At 38.4% G+C, this 18,063-nt stretch overlaps 1 protein-coding gene across 1 annotated transcript in view; it reads left to right on the top strand.

Moving 5' to 3' along the window:
• LOC139696782 (O-acyltransferase like protein-like) overlaps nt 1-12,513 on the top strand; it is a 77,123-nt gene extending 64,610 nt beyond the window's left edge. Inside the window, exons 11-16 of the mRNA XM_071595625.1 lie at nt 1,289-1,384; nt 2,063-2,186; nt 4,888-5,010; nt 6,925-7,099; nt 10,712-10,854; nt 12,340-12,513. Coding sequence (XP_071451726.1) covers nt 1,289-1,384; nt 2,063-2,186; nt 4,888-5,010; nt 6,925-7,099; nt 10,712-10,854; nt 12,340-12,513 — 835 coding nt within the window. The remainder of the gene's footprint in view (nt 1-1,288; nt 1,385-2,062; nt 2,187-4,887; nt 5,011-6,924; nt 7,100-10,711; nt 10,855-12,339) is intronic.
• The last annotated feature ends 5,550 nt before the right edge of the window (nt 12,514-18,063 follow it).

The following is an 18,063-nucleotide window of genomic DNA, read 5'->3' as shown; positions in this document are numbered from 1 at the left end:
TTTCGGCATATTTTTTGCTCCCATTAATAATGACTTCCATCAAAATAGCCTCGTATATTTGTTTTATTTTATTCTATATTAGAGTAGGCTTGATCTCAATTTCATACATTTAATGACAGCTTGTTCCATTTTTAATGACAAATTTCGGATAATTTAACAAAATAGCATGTTTATTCGAAATACCTCAAGACCCCCTTGAGGCAAACACTTGTAATAGCATGTTATACGACAACGAAAACCGAATCATGAAGGAAAAACGCTTTTTATAAATCCCACAAATTACCCGGAAGACTATTAATTATGAACTCGAAACCTCAAAAAAGGTTTCCCCCTATATTATTCGGGGTGAAATTAATTCAGCAACATATGTTCTTCTGAACAGTTTTTGGTAAAAACTGGGGAAGATGAAATTAAACAGGAAAAATTGTAACCACATCCACAAATTGGTAAAATTGTAATTTTTAAGTTGGTTTTAAAAAGGAGTGGATAGACCCAAGATGGATTCATATAAACATGCAATACCTGGGTTCTGACAACATAAATTCACTCCGGAAGCGTTAAATATTTATGCCTCGAAGAAATCGTATTATTGGAGTTTTTGATATGGAGTAACCTTGATATTAATTAATTCACTCAAATGACTTTAAAATCTAAATAAGGTTGTTAGGATCACCAATATACTCAGTGAGTCTTTTTTTTTCTTTTTTGTGCTCCTTTTTGGCTTCTGCAAATATTTTATCTTTGGCCACATAAACACAAACACTCAAATATACTATATATAAATATATATAATATCTCTAGACCTATAAATATATATTCATATAAAATATCTCTAGACCAAGGCTGTATCTTAAAAAACACATGGTGCACAGACTAGGAATATTAAAGCTTACTGGATGTTCTTCAAGAGTCTAAGAAGTGGTATTAAAAAAACCTCTGTGAAATGCAAAATATTCGCGTTCACTTTTACATCGATAAATATTTTACACCATTAGCACATCTGGGGAGCATATATCTTCAAGCGAGGGCTGGAAATTTGATAGGAAGTACATCAGGGAAGCTCGAAAATATTTTAGTTAGTTTTTATCAATCTAAATCCAAATGTTTCATATTATTTTCGATATTAACATTTAGAAGTGTTCTCTTCAAATGGAGAGTGGGAATGAGAGCGAAAAAAATTGCCCATTTTCGAACTAAAATCTATTAATTTTATCCCGCCAGTAAACCAATACCTATAAAATAAGGAGTATTAATTATTATTAGTGATTAATTCGTATCTTTCTTCTAGGCATTTCCGCATCGCTCTTGCTGCTGGATCGCTCATATTGGTGTCATCTTGGTTCACTACTGGGATCATCACCTACATAGCCAAGCATTCACCCAGGTAACCTTAACGTCATCTTTTAACTCTATAAGTAAGAATAAAAAAGTATCGTTAGTAATTAGATTCGGCAAAATAAAGTAGCATTAAAATATCTCTTTTTCCTGTAGCCCATTTTTCCATGCAAAAATAGAAAATTTACGAAACTGAGGGTGTACTCTTTTGATTTTTTCATACGCACACTTGAATTGTGCACTTTCGCACGCTTGAATTGACAGCACCATGCACATAGAACAGAAATAATTGCATGAACGTATTGATATTTGGATAAAGTATATTCGTACCTTCAGACGTGGTCTAAGGAGGAAACCTAAGAAAAGGGACCAAGTTCAAAGATGAAATGGTTCACCAAATGAGAGCAGAAAGAAAATAATTCAGATATTGGAGGAGGAAGAAATGTTGCAAAAGAAAATTGAAATCAACCACGAGGCGATAAAAGCCATTGAAGAATGGACGATGACCTTTTGTGAACAAGTGGATAGTATAACATCGCTGAAGGAAAAGTGGAATCGGCTCACAAAAACAGAAGATATAATTTTAATGAACGCATGGGAACAGTAGCAGTGAAAATGTTCTAGAAGATAAAGTTCTGAGATGGGAAGAGTATTTAGAGAATCTTTATAACGGAAAAGAAATGCCCCATTGAATAAGGCATTATTGCATTATTCCTTGAAATTGAAGTGGGCTGGGGTTGGCGACAATGCGGAGGATAACTGATGAAAAGTATCAGCACAAACATTTCAAGATAATGCAAAATACGTGGTGGTGGGATCGGCTCACCTCTTGGAAGGAAAACTGTGGAAAGGTAATAATGCCAAGGGTAGGAAGGTAGAGGGAAGAGAAAGGAAAGCTTTAAGCCAAGCTTACCTATTTTTTGAGCGATGGCCGGGGCAGGCAGGCAGAAACCTTTCACGGGCACAGAGTAAAACACTCCTGTGAAGAATTTACAGACAAAGTTGGCACCAGTGATCTAAAAAAATAAACTCAGGACAAAATAAAAATTGAGAAAATAAGAATTTAGCCCAGAATTACAGGCACGTGTGTAATATATAGGTGTACCAGAGGACAAAAGAGTACGAAAACCTGCAAACAATTTGTTGGACGGCTCGGAATGTAAAGAATGATGTACCAAACAGTAGAAGTCCGAGAAGCTATTATTGCTCTCATATTAATTGCAGAGAATAGGATGCAAAATCACTAACAGACATTGAATTTGAAAATCTGGAATTGAATCTGGAAAAAAATCTGTCGAAAAAGCGAATTGAATATAATTCTTAAGTATTCTAATGTAAATTGGTGTGAGATACGAATAAAAGAAATGAATACAGCTCTATATAGAGAACAGGCAGAACTGATTAGATTCGATAAAAGATAAGAGAAGTAGGTTTAAATAAAGAAGTAAGAGAGGTTTATAATTTTCGCCCCCGAACTTTAATGTGTTCGTTGATAAGACAACATGACAGAGAAATATTGTCCAATTACACGGAGAAAAAATGAGTACTTAATATTACACGGTGATAAACTAAACAATTATGATTTGTGGGCGACATAGCTATACTTGCGGTCGAGAAAAAAAGTTATTGCAAGAGCACTAGACGAGATGGGGGTGAGAGAGTACATGCTATAGATAAACATGAACAAAATCAATGTATTGGACTGTAGTCGAAGAGTGCGGGTAATAATCTTAAAATTAGACTAATGGGAAACACATTGGAAATGTTTTGAAACCTTTTGAAGTAGAATTTTCTCTCTGACATGAAGGGAAAATTTCCAGTGAAGCGGAAAGCAAGAGGACAATTATTGATAATCTACCAGTTCAGGGTAGGTTTTCAATGATTATTAACCACTACTATGCATTGCATTTCGTCTCGGTATGTTCCATATTATTTCCTTCATACCTCCTAATGGTCTTCATGCCGCCTGAAAAATTTATATTCTTCTCTCCTCAGATCCCAGTTCGCCTAACCTTTTCCCTTAAATAACGCATTTAAATACGTATCAAACCACGTTTCAATCTTCCTTCCGCCCACGCTCTTGCTCTTCTTCCGATTTCACTTGGCAACATCAACTCTCCTCCTGACATATTTAAAACTCCGTCCTTCGTCCTCCTCTCTGCCCAGATTTTTTTATCGATTAATCTCCAACCTCAAAACCCTCGACATCGACCAAAGTTCAACATCTTGCCTCAAATATCAGGAAACTGGATCCCTTCTTCCACTGAATCCACTCATCTCTAGCATTCTAATTTCGCCAAAGCTTGTTCCCCATCAATTTCAACATTATTACGGCAAATTTCCACCGAAACGCTGGCCTAATACATCAGCTACTTCGACTTCTTTGATTTAATAATTCATATTTTTATTCATAACTTAGCGTGCGTACTTCTTGTGAACTTCGTTGCTTTGGTTTCCGTGTGGTTAGTCCTCACGCTCCATGTCTCAATTTGTTCCCGTGAAGCACTAACCAAACTGCAAACCCTTGTCTGTACAACCCTGATTCACTCGTCAGCAAACTTAACGTGCTTAATCATATCACCGCCCACTTCTAATACCAGCTTGTCTACCGCATGCGATCTTAACGTTTCCACCTCATATAAGCTAAAAAGTACCAACGAAAACGGAGAAACCTCTCTTGCTCACTTGCCTATCAATGTCCATCCCAACTATCTCTCTGCTATGCTTGCCAACTTTTCTCATGGCCAAGGAGGGATATTTTAGGAATACTCGTATCACTATTGGAATAGTTTAGAAGGCATTCTATGGGAGGCAAATAGAAGACAAAAGGTAGTATTTTATATAAAATGGTGGTGGGTATTTTATACGTATATGTGTATTATTATTTTATACGGGTGAGAGTAAACCGCGGTAGGAGTAGCAGAGAAAAGAAGATGTGTGGTTCTACAGCGTAATGATGAAAATGAAATGTATAGGGAGAAGCAAATGAAGAATGACCTCGGGAGTCTGAGAATCTTATGAAGGGCGCTTACAAGATTAAGAGGGAAAATTGGACTAATCATGAGTCGTGATGGTTTACTGAAGGCGATATCTGAAGAGGAAGGGAAGGTCTCTAGAGGAAGGCCAAGTGTGAATCGTAAGAAGCATGCATCAAGAAGAAACTAAGAATAAATTAAATGATTGACAGGTAATAAGAGAGGAAAGCCACTGCAAACCAGTTTTCGATTTGATAACCTTAAAAAGATGATTATACTCCTTGGAGTGCACACAGGGGTAAATTCTGCAAGTGATGCATTAATTAAGATTTCAATTTTCCAGTCATTTTCTAAATTATTTGCAAAAGCCATGGACCAAATCTGCTGAAGTTTATAAGCTGATCAATGACAGAGATATAACCTGACTACATTATATCTAATATGTACTTATTTATAAGTGTACTTGATCACATTCTCGGGTTATTATGGCTACCTGTGTAGTTTTCTGTAATCCTTTATTATTCATTTGATAATTTCATATTTTTGATTCAAGATTAATATTTTTTGTAGTATTGAGGATCCCTTTTCCTTATTTGATGAGCTCTACGATAAGCCATGGACTCGCTTGGGTCCATACATCGTTGGAATGGTTGTTGGTTACTTACTCACGCAAGACATCATCTACAGGAAAATCTCTAAGGTGAGTTTACAATTCTTCGTTTCAAATTCTTTGGATTCGCCTGAATTTTAATATCTATGAATTTTAGTACTTCTTAGCCCTAGCGAGTCCAATGCCAGTTGACCAACACTTTATCCCTCAGTATTTGCCTGTTTTTTAGTTTCATATTGGTGGTTGTTCCACTATTGATTGATTGAATTAGCCACAATCATTAGCATCATAAAGAGTCATACACAAGATGGCGTATTTCAGGAACAGCATTTCCCTAAATAAAACCTTTACTGTTTTATTAAAGTTTCTTCCATATCCATGGCAACACTAACAACTGTTATAGCGTGTACTGCGGTTACAGTATTGCAGAAAACAAACTTTGTTTCAGTAACGGCATATTCTATGCACATTTAGTTTTAAAAATACGGAGAATAAAACGTGTATGTAGCTTTATTGGAATGGATTCGGGGAGTGAATTTATGATTTGATACTTCGATCAACGACGGGAACGATTTTTAAAGAGACTGAAATTAATATTTTGTGGCAAACACGTAATTCTTAAGTGTTTCGAGGAAGTCATCGCTGTGAGAGTCGTCGTAGATTCTTGCCGGGTGCATTGCGTGATAAAAAGTTGCCCAATCGTTTTAATTAGTGCACAGCCTGAGCAGTCATCATAATTGCACACATGGATTCGAAATTTCATTGTTCACAACTTGAATTATTTCTCCCGTGTATCAAAGAATAATCTGTGAAAGTTCGGCATGCTTGTAAGCTTGGAGGTGGATATGCCTCGTGGGTCCTCTGCTAGGCGATAGTTATCGCTACCTCTACTGCCGATGAAAGGCCTCCTCGGCCTCTGATCAGTCCCTTTTAAGTTTTGCTCCTAGCGACGGTATCGACAGTCTCCTTCCTCTGCCACCCGGAACGTTATTGCTTCTTGTCACGCAAAAGAGTTCGAGGACCTCTGGGCTGAGGGTATCGCTTCCTTCACTATATTATAAACATTTAATACATTGGTCTTGGCTGCTTCTCTCCCTTGATATAATTTATATCACTATGTGCCAAGGACATTTATTTGGGGCAAGATCCTTCAAATCTTCGAGATAACACTCTTTGAGCAATAGTTTTCCAAGGGTAACGAGTAGTTCATATCAATGCTTCTGTTAGAGGATGTGATGAATGATGATCTTTATAATTCGTGTAATACAAATTAACCTACTGTGCATACATCTTATCGACAACATTGATTGAAATAGACATGAACTTTGATTATATCATAGTAATAAATCCTCTCCATGTCTTAAGTCGAGGCAATTCTTCAATGTTAGCAACATATTAATCTGTAAGAGCAAATATTTAATTAATTACTATTAGATTAATAAAATGTGCTAGAATTGAAGGAAACTAAAATTTAAAAGAGAAGTACATGAATGCATTTAGTAATACTCTATCAGGAGAAGAATGTTTCTAACTAGGGAATAGCGACAGTTTCGAGAGCGTTCTCGAGTGTGGACTACTGACCGAACTGCCCGTGTTTGGTTCCTGGGCACGTCTCTGGGCACACTCAGCTCTACTCAAGCTGGGTGATTTTTCGAGTCCATCATTCTGGGAAACCACAAGCGGAACTTGCAAAAAGGAACTGCCCCCCCCCCCCTATCCTGTTGTGTGAATCACCGATCAAACCAACCTTCGGGTAGGTAACAATTGTTTTTTGGCGGTTTCTTATAAACGCGGATCAAATATTTATGAATAAGACGCCGACTTATTCTCGCCAAACCGCTTTTACATCCCGCAGTGGAATCATTAATTCTCGGTGGAATCACTTTCATGGAAGCGACAACTCGTCAACGCGCGCTTGACGAGTGAGCCACGTCGCACAAACTTATGAGATGCATGTATCCCTTGATGACACGCCTGCTTTCTCCTCCGCTCCTCTCTTCCTAGGTGACCTCGGGCTTTGCTTGGATGCTGTGTACCGCCATCACGTTTTCCCTCGTCTACGGGCTCTACGGCCGGAAGATCGGCCCTCTGGAGTCGGCCGCCCACACCGCCCTCTCCCACACCACTTGGGGACTGGCGATGGGGTGGATTGTAATCTCTTGTGGGACCGGAAGGGGCGGTAAGTGATTCGACACATGAAAATATAATGGTAGTAATTCATTTAGCACATATGAGTTACCTCAATAACATGTAATTCATTTAAGACATAAATAATAATGAATTCATTGTGATGAATTGAAATTAATAGGTAAATTTCCACGTTTCACTTATTCAACCGACCATAGATACGACACTATGAGTAATTATCAAGGTGATGGATCAAGGGAGCGGTTTTTCGTATATATTGGGAGGAGTTTTTTTGGGGGTGGGTTGGCGTTAAGGGTGGGAGGGAGAAGGTTAAGTGCCAGTCAACCTAGAGTGATTTTTTTTCCCAAGGATATGTCTTTTCGCAATGGATTTCTCATGTGCCTAAGCTACGAAGTTAAATGAAAAATTGTATTGAAATTTTCGAGACAAAATTACCTACATCTATGTGAACAGCTGCGTTAAAGTTTCTAAGGTCACCCAACTTTTTTCTCGGGACTGGAAGTAGATAGAAAGATGTGGTTCAACATAAATGTGCGAGTATTCTTTGTGAATACCACATAGAGATGGCCACAACGTACAGGTCAAATGGTTGGCATAGGTGCCATTAGATGGAAAAGCGTTTTCCATATTTAAATTTGTATCGTTTAGTGCACAAGAACAGTGTGCAATCATCCGTTTTCTCCAATTACATGGTTTAACACCCATACAAATTTATCGCCAATCGAGTGAGAGACATGCGGCGAAAGTGTTATTTATGGATGCCTAAAATGTAAGTTAGTTAGCTATATTAGCTATATGTAGTTTTTAGGCCGAACTTAATGTGACAATGAAACCAGGAAGCCCAAACCCATGGACCATCCGGTTTTTCCAGTGGGCAAAAGGGACTACTTACAGCGTTCTTGTCGGACATGGAATCATGGCGCCAACGTTTTAAAAACTGTTCATTTACGGGGAGATTATGTTGAGAAATAACAGAAGATTTAACTTCCTGGAATACCGTAAGTAGTTTGCCATAAAAGGATTAGGAAATCTCAGAGCCAAAGTAAAACTCTTGTGAACTATCATTGCTCGTATTAAAGTAATATATTTGGAATAAAAATATTTATGAGCTGCATAATATCGTATTAGCGCGTTTTAAGTTGGCCTGATTGCATTCCTATACGTTCAATATTTTCAATAATTCCTTTGGAATTTTCTGTCGATAAAATCCGTGTTAAAGTTCACAATAGTCTTAGGATCAAACTAGGCTCAAAAACCGTCATCTTGTGTATCTCCGAATGCAGGACCGAAGAGTTATTGCAGAGTTGGGCGTGGCTCATTGGCAGATGATGAAAAAACATACCTTCATATATTTGGTATAGAATTTCTAAATATCGAGTGGAGGACATTTTAATGGTTTCATTTTCCTGGGATAGGGGAACCATAGTATGGCCTAATTGTTATGTTCATTGAGTGCAATATAATACCTATACCTTGGAACGGTTTTCAATGAAACCACAGTAAAGGATCAGTTTTCAGCGGTAAGTCACAAATATTTTACGCAATGCCGTCGTCCCATTTTGATGACAGAAAAGGACTTACATCTTAGGTTAAGCAAGAAGTATGTCCTTGAATAAGACATGCTGTTTAACCAAATAATTTAAATGATTCCAGATATTTGTAATAATAATATATTGTAATACAACGGCAACTATCTTCAGGTCGCTCATTATCATTCCTTCTGGATATAAATTTTAATTATCCAGGCATACTTTATTATCAATAAATTACTGCAAATATCATGCAATGAACAAAGATGCGTGAAATAGGGAACAAGCGATGAATTATTCTGAAAACAGCAGAACCAACCGGATAGTTAGATTCATTTTTCCGTTGCGCGATTCCCCGAACAAAACACAAATAAAGGAAAGCTATGGCATTTATTCGCGTGACGCATCTACAGGTATTCACCGAAAACCTCTTCCTTTTTCATGGCTCACGTTCGAGCAGTTCAATTTAGCGATTCAATAATATTGCGAAAATGTTGAAGATTTGAACTGCTAGCATATTCTGCCAGTTTTACGGTACTTTCATGGCAAGGTATTTCTCATAGACCTGCGAAGAAGCTTCATTTTACCGCGAGGGATTTCGTCAATGGACACTTTCATCTACATTGCTTCGGTTGCATCTATATTTACGGTCAAGTATCGAGTTCCGACACTGCTGGAAAAAATTATTTGCCTGCGACAGCAAGGACCTTAACACGATATCTTATTAAAGTATAAAAAATTATCTTTCAGTTTTTGTTTCGACCTATTTAACGTTGAGTCAAATCTTTATGTGGCGAAGAAATCGAACTGAAATTGCAAAATCGCTATAATAAAGGCAGACATGGAAAGAGCGTCCTCAGGGGACATTCTTGTTTTATGCAGATGCGTCCAATTTTTTTTTTACCGCCCAACCAAAGGTCTTTTCGTCACAAGACCTAACCGATCCGTCGAGTTATGCGGAATAAAAGATGTGCTCATTTTTCTCCAGATGTGCACTTAAATAGCAGACATTTTAATCTGTTAACGGTTTCTGATATTAGTATCGGTCGAACCTCGCGCCTGGGTAAATGGTTTTGGCAAGAGTTGGTGCCTGGGCAAAAAGAGTTCATATATATATATCAGGTTCTCCATGAGGGAATTAGAACCCAACAGGTGATTCGGATTCAGAGATTCAATTCCTTCAAATGACTCATTCAGAAAATGAGTCGGTTTTTTAGTTTCCTCAGTGTTCAAATTCGTTATGTATTTAATTGTATACGTTTTCTTGGCTGTATATTTGGGGCCGTGGTAGCCAGTTAGAAAGCTTAGCTACTGACAGGAGGGCCCAGGTTCGATTCCGGGTGTCTCCTCTTGAGTTCCCTCAGCTTCACCCTTTCAGTGTAATTTTTCTGGTAGCAGATCTTTCTGAGAATCCACAGGCAGTGCAACGAAAGGAACAGGCACCCATGCCCTGATAATCCACACGCTGTATGGAAATTAGCACTATGTTAGCTCTACTCTCACGTGTAAAACCTAGGTCGAGTTGATCATTGTGATTGGGTTTACCTGTTTACTTCTTTCATTAAACTATAAGATTTGAGATTGTTCTTTTTCCTAATATTTAATACTTTCAGACTGTGTTGAATAAATGACCATTAAAGATTGTGATTAGATGTGGTCGAATTATTTGATTTTCCATGAGTGAACAATTAATTGATTGTCTTGTTTTCTGTAAATGAAATGTTCTCTCTCAAAGAATTAGATCTAGCTGAATATGAATTCTTCCTTTTCAGAGTTAATTAGAATATGTTGAAAGGGAATAACAAAGAGGAACAATGACCATTAATATTTCTTTCAGCAACAATAATGCAATCAATAACTCAATTTTGAATACGTTCGTTTCAAAATTATTTCAGTTATGTAAAGGTTTCATTTTCAACCTATGAATAACTGATGAATGTTTCCTTCAGGAAAACCTCGTTGTATGCCATTTGGGAACGCAACGTCGCACCTACGAACCTGTTTGTGAGGCACGGCCGAACGATCTGGTTCTCAAAAAGAGTTAAATTTCTAAACTTTTATTTCCACCTCTTCCTCCCCCACCTCTTTCTCTTTTTCTTTTCACACGTCAATAGGCCCCGTCAACGCCATCCTGTCCAACCGAGTGTTCGTGCCCTTCAGCCGGCTTTCCTTCTGCGCCTACCTGATCCATCCCATAGTCATGTTCGCCTCCTACATGCACTCCGATGCCCCGTACCACCTCACCAGGGACTCAATGGTAAATAACCATAAAAAAATGGCCATCGATTACTGTGATAGGGCGTGCTGTCACTGAATTGCTGTCACGCCACACCAAAACTGATATTTATAAACGAGAAATGCTAATAGTTCCATTCAAACCTGTACCTGCCGGTCGAGAGCCCTCATCCAGACGTTGCCCATACCATTGACATACAGTGACAAAATTGAAAATCTGGTTTTGGGGTATCAGAGGTGGATTAGGTTGGAAAAGTTAAAATCGACGGATAGAAAACAAAACGAAGTACTTGTCATGGTGGGAAGGAGACGGTATTGCTAGGAGAAATCCGGAGGAGACAGGAGAGATGGAAGCAGAGTATTTTGATTGGAGATGGAATGCTGAAGAATGTGATGAGAGGGGAGGATGTTTGTAAAGCAAGGCAAGGAGAGTAAAAGGATAGTCATGTTGGATGGAACGAAGGGAGGAAGGAAGTATGCGGAAATGAAGATGGGTTTATTATATCGTGATGTGTCACATTGAGCCTTGTTAGGCGAGACTAAGAAATTTAGGAGCGTACAATATGTGTATACGTATCCAAAAACTTACCCTGAAATGGTAGACTACCCAATGATTATTATTATTAGGTAATCTGCCGGTTAAGGAAGGTTTTGGATGGACACAACCACCATATAAATATTTTGTCTCTCCTAACAAAACACAACCTAATATCCTAATCTACAACATGTCTCTTCAACTTTATATACTCCCTCCCTCCCTTCATCCCGTCCTACGTCCCTATGATGACTGAAATAAAATACTTATTGCAAGTATCCTGTTTACCCAAGACATCAAAGTACACAAACAATGAGGTTTTCAATTTTTTAACAATGCTACAAAAAAGTAGTAATGGAATTTAAAATAACCCTCTAGTTATTCTTGTTTCTGTGGGTAGTCATTTCGGAAATTCTTACCAAGAAAGCTAGTCGGATGAAAGATAGTTTCCAACAAATTGCGCATTAGGACAATACGAACTTCTTGGGTTGAGCAGGGCAAATGACCTCAGTCAATAAAGCGCCTAAAAATTAAATTTAAAAATGTTGTGTTTAGTGAACCCATGAAAAGTTTTTGATCGCTTATTCGGGGACATTAATTTCATGCAATAAAGTAATTTATGAATAGTTCTGACTATCTTAAAAATAGAAAAAGTAATCTCAATGACGAGGGCTAATGTTTTCTTTTTGCGATATACCATTCATGCTTGACCCAAGGAATTTTGTGGAGAAAGATAAACGATTATTAGTGCTGCTCATAGTATTTCACTGATGACTCTCAACTCTTTGAATTATGAAATGCTCCAAATATACCGTGGGTCAAAATATTCGTGCCAGAAATACATTTGCATTTAAGATACATTTTCACTGCATTTTCGCATTGACTACTGTGATTCCAAAGTGTCGACTCCATCGAGTTGGAAGAAAAGAATCCTTTTGATTTTCGTTAACTTTTTTCTTGTCGTGCTCCCAGGTGATGACGATCGGCGGCTTCATACTGTCGTCGTACCTGCTGGCCTTCGTCGTCTCCATGTCCGTAGAGGCGCCTTCCATCCGCCTCCTCGAGTACATCCACCCGATCAAGAAGAAGTTGCGGGAGGAGGAGGAGCGGTCCAAGAACGCCAGCAGCACCACGCTCTCCACGTGAGCGCTTCTACATGTATCCGTGCCGCGTCCTCTTCGCCGAACCATCCGCTCCCCTCCTTCGCCCTCCCTCCCGCCAGCGCGACGCGTAATAATGCCCTCTCTCTTTCATTATTGCGCGTGCGGCTTTACCATTGACGGCGAGGAGGGCGGGAGACGTTCTTCTCTGACCAAATGTGGCGGGCGTGAAGCGGGGTCGACGGCGGAAGAGAGCACGCCGAACCAGGAATCGCGCGGAATCTTTCTTCAACTGCGCACATGCGAGGAATTGATTGGCCGGGCTTCAATTTGTGGATGTCAATTTTTCTTCGACGTCTAGTCCGCCGCGGAGCGGAAAATCTTCCGAGGGAGGAGACTTTTCTTCGGCAGCGTAAGGTGGAATGTGATCGTTTCGCGGCCTCGTTAGAGAAACACTTCTTTTTAGCGTAGACCTGAACGCGATCTGTTTGTCTACCTTTTTTTGACGAGATGAATGTTTTGACGTCCCTACTTGCCCGGAATCCATTAAAGATTGACTTGAAGATGAAGACTATTAAGGTTTACGTCAACAAATCAACGAAGACTGTTTCCTGATTGTTCAATCGATCGATTTGTTATATTTTTACTCTTTTTTAATCTTTGAATTAATGTCATCTAGTTTGTTTGTTTAACGGACCGAGTTTTTTCTTGCGACATCTTCAGGACTCGGAGAACGTGTGCGAGAACAAGACTTTTGATATATTAGGTTTTTGTTTCGAACCACCCTTTCATCATTTTGGATATTATCATCAACTGTAAGACCAAAAAAAGTTTGATGACAAGTTTCAATGTTATATCTTTTGTTTCGATTTTATGTTATTGCTTTTATTTTTCTTTCGAAGAATGACGATACATTTTCAATTGGGGAAGTCGGGCGTCGGGAAGTTTCTTCATTCTCTTCTTGATACATTGCAGAAATTACATGGGTAAAGGCTCACCTGAACCGCTACAAGTATGCTATCCGATTCGACTTTTTGACAAAGTTATTCTTTAAATTACGATCTGAAAGGTTATGAACAGCATTTATATGAATTTACGTAAAAGCTTCATTTAATGTGCAAAATCAGTGCATTCCCTCCCCAGGATTTTCATAAGTTACTCGGCTACTTAAAACCATGTTACCTGGACATGTTGCTGCACCCTTCGACTTCCCCCACGAAGTGTATTTTAAGCTCTCTTCTATTTGGCTTCGCTGGAGTGTCCGTGCGGACATTCTCGATGTTTTTAGATTGGGCGAATTCATTCAACCAATCCGAATGAATTCTATGAGTCATTTGAACAGTACGGAGATAATAAACTCGGCCATAAAACGTTAGATCTTTGTGCAAGAGCAGGGAAAGATTGTTTTTGAAAAAAATTGAAAAAGAAAAAAATTTAATGGAAGTTTTGGCCAATTACGTCGCGCCAGATGGTATTGCGTTCTTTTAAATCGTTGCGGAGTGTCATATCTCAAAATTAGGAGATCCTCTAATCGACTAAAGCATATCAATTGACGGTGCTCATCCGAAGGTTGATGCAAAACGTTTGCACATTATAATTAGACTAGAGTTTAACCTTGTTCCTATTATACTCGGTATTTTTTTTCTTTTTATCATTCCCTTTACAACTCAGCGACATATACAATTTTTAATGCTAGAAAGCACTTAAGATAAGTCTTTCAGTAATTAAAACGTACAACCTCTATTGTTATTTCCTTGAAAATTAATTATATTATATAAATATTTAATGTAAATAGTGTTGAAAAGTATTTTGACTTCGTAATTATTTTTGTGTTTAGTCGCTGCGAGTCGGCAAAAGTTAATGCTCACCCGTTTGTTTTGGTCGTGTCGAAATATTCTGAGTCTTCAGCCCAGTTAATATTATACACTTTTCGATTCAAAACCACTATATATATTTCTGGAAATAATGAAGTATCAATTATCATCTCACGGTTCTTTAACGGTGACATCACTTGGCGTGTCAACTTGGCTCTAGTTTCATCTCTTAAACCACTCTGTTTCCTTAGAGAAACGGACAACTTGCTATTATTTCTCATGTTTGGGAATGAAATTATTCTGTATGGATCCTCAATCACGCATGTTTCTGGTACTAATTAGAAGATAAGGCAGTATATAAATATATATTCCTACATTGTTTGCATTTGTTTACTTCAGATGAGTGATATTTAGCATTGTGTATATGTTTTATGAATATATTTGTACTTTTTTATAAATAAATAGTGAGATGTGAATAAATTTCCATTAATTCTTAATGAAATTCTCTTGACAATATTGGTGTATTGTCATAACAGTCTCTTCATGCATCAGTCAATTCCTGAAGTGAAATCCTGTGACTTCATGCCTCCACCCGTTCTCTGACCAAAATTACCCATCCATTGAATCAATGCACGTCAAATATGTTCACTTAAACACATCATGAAAACATTTGATCAAAGGTGAAGGTAATTTAACGGAGGAACCAAATTAGTACTTGGAAAGTGGAGGGCGTCAACACCAGCTTTGATCGCCCAGCCGGGGACTGGTTCCACGGACCTCTCCGCTTGGATCTCAGGTAACTTCTCATCTCTTCATGTTTATTTTTTTCGTTTCACGTCTCTCATAATCTACTTCGTGTATCTAATTCGGAGCCCAACTCGATAGGTCTTCTCGTTCGTGGCAGACGACAAATTTTCTCGAGAAAAGCCTTGGCATTCTACTTCTTTACCTTCTATGTCTAAGTGTGTGCCTTCCTTCCTTCCCTTCTCCCTCGCAGCATTCTCTCTCCTCTCCCCAGCCTTTGTTGGAAATCTTATGTCATTCGAGCCGTCCATTTTATTATCTTCAACTGCTTTCTCGATCTGAGCATGCACTCTGACTCTTATCTATTTTTCTCTTACACTTATATAGAACGTATCGTGCATCTGTAGAGAGGAGCAATTCAAGAGGACGTGATGACGGACGAAGTATTTTCTAATTTCGAGGTTCGTACGCTATTAGAATATTATTACGTCCTGGCCTTATTGTCTCGCGCTCTTTTGTCTATTTCTGTTTCTAACGCTCTACCCACTGGACTACCGCGACCAACATATATATATATATATATATATATATATATATATATATATATATATATATATATATATATATAATTGGCTGACACAACATAACACAAATAGAAAAGAATAGACACATATAAAAGAACACTTACACGGTAAATTGTTCGAGCTTTCGGCCCTCTCAGGGGCCTTCTTCAAGGGAGTCTCTCTTGAAGAAGGCCCCTGAGAGGGCCGAAAGCTCGAACAATTTACCGTGTAAGTGTTCTTTTATATGTGTCTATTCTTTTCTATTTGTGTTATGTTGTGTCAGCCAATTATTGTGCCGCTCGTATGAGTTTTTCCGTACAATCGTTATATATATATATATATATATATATATATATATATATATATATATATATATATGTATATGTATATATATATGTATATGTATATATATATATATATATATATATATATATATATATATATATGTATATATATATATGTATATATATATATATATATATATATAGTTTTTTTTAAGGTAATCTACCAGTTAAGGTAGGTTTTTGGATGGACACAACTACCGAACAAATATTTTATTACTCCTAACAAAACACAGAATCCATCATCCTACTCTATATCAGGTCCCTCTTCATCTCTGAGTACTTTCTTCCTCCCTTCATCCCGTCCAACATCCCTATCCTGTTCCTTCCCTTTCCTCTTTTGCCCAACATTCTACCCTCTATCACAGTCTTCAACATCCCACTGCCGGTCAACACCCCCTTCATCCACTTTTCCTGCCTCCATAGGATTGCTCCTAACAAACCCCTCTCTTCGCCCACCATACCAAGTTATTCCTCATTTGTTTTCTTCTCTGTCCATTTCACCTTCTCCATTCTTCTCCACACCCACATTTCAAAAGCCTCCAATCTACGTCTATCCTCCTACTTCAATGACCACGTTTCCGCACCGTACATAGCTACGCTCCATATCAAAGTTTTTACGAGTCTTTTCTTAACATCCTTACTCAAAGTCCCTGTCATCAACTCCCTCCTCCTTATGAAAGCCTCTTTGCCTAGCGCAATTCTTCTCCTTACATCCCTACTACTTTGACCGTGTTGGTCATAAACACTACCGAGATACGAAAACTGTTCTACCTGCTCTAGTTTTTGCCTTCCTATTTTAATGTTAAGCTTGGCCTTTTTCTTTCTAGAAAATCGCATAACCTTTGTTTTATTAATATTGATTCTCATCCCATACCTGTCGCACTGAATTTCCAATTCACTCAGCAATGCTTGCAGCCCCTTGGCTGAAAGACAAACTAAAGTTTGGTCATCAGCAAACCTAACTGATTTTACGAATTCCCCGCCCACTTTCATTCCTACCTCGAGTTCTTCCCATGCCTCTTTGATCATTTCCTCTGCATGCAGGTTGAACAGCAACGGTGATAATGGGCAACCCTGCCTTACACCTCTTCCTAACACTGCCCATCTTGACTCCCCGTTTCCCACCCGCACCTGAGCAGTCTGAGACATGTACAGGTTGCGGATTAGCCTCCTTTCCCTCCAATCTATTCCTATCATCATCATCATCATCCATAATGGATATAATTCTAAAAGATGATCGAGATGGTGCAGGGGCTAATGTACTGGCTTCCCACCCTGAGGGCGCGGATTCAAATCATGGCGGTGTTGAATATTTTTCACAGGTATCTCGATCCCTTCTAGAGGTACTTTGTGGAGGGCACTTTGAGAGAGTACGCCGTCCGTCGGATGGGACATTAAACTGCGGACCCCTTGGCGCCTTTCTTACAGAGTAGGCTAATGCCGACGCCGGGTTTCTCTCCACCCTTCATCCTTTCCTGTCCATCTCCTATGGTGCAAATGACCTCAGCAGTCGGTCGCCTCCCCTAAAAACTACTACTACTAAAATATTAAAACAGTCTAAAAGGTAGGATATTACGTCTTAATCAAATTAAGACATTGCAGGGTATGCGGGATTTTAGAGACTGATAACGACCTACGGCGGCTGTTGTGGCCATTTAATCAAACAGCTGAAAAATATAAAATTGAAATAACTAATTATAAAACAAAATCTTGAACAGTAACTACAAGCCGTCCAAAATTAGAAATCCTAACCAATAATGATAACATCGACCAAGTGGAAAAGTGTACATTCATAAAGAAATACGAATCATATCTATTGCATTAAACCACAGCTAAGCCATAATGATTTATGCCTTCAGACCTTAGAGTGACAGCAGCACGCATAGATAGATAACTAAAACCTACCGAAACGAAGAAGCTCAGAAAAATACCTGGAAGAACAGAAATGGATAGAATAAGCGGTAATTATGTAGGATAAGATATATAATTTAATGCCTTGGACGAAGATGTATAAGATGGAATGATCACATAAAAAGAATGGAAGACAATAGGATAGTTAAGATTTCGTAAGATAAGAACCCAGAAGGAGAAATAAATGTCGGGTGGGTTAATAAAAGGCTGAAATCCTACA

Source organism: Hetaerina americana, unplaced genomic scaffold (genome assembly GCF_022747635.1).
Source record: "Hetaerina americana unplaced genomic scaffold, ioHetAmer1.1.p SCAF_1, whole genome shotgun sequence".
Taxonomy (NCBI): domain Eukaryota; kingdom Metazoa; phylum Arthropoda; class Insecta; order Odonata; family Calopterygidae; genus Hetaerina; species Hetaerina americana.
This window is presented reverse-complemented; position numbering and strand designations above follow the sequence as displayed.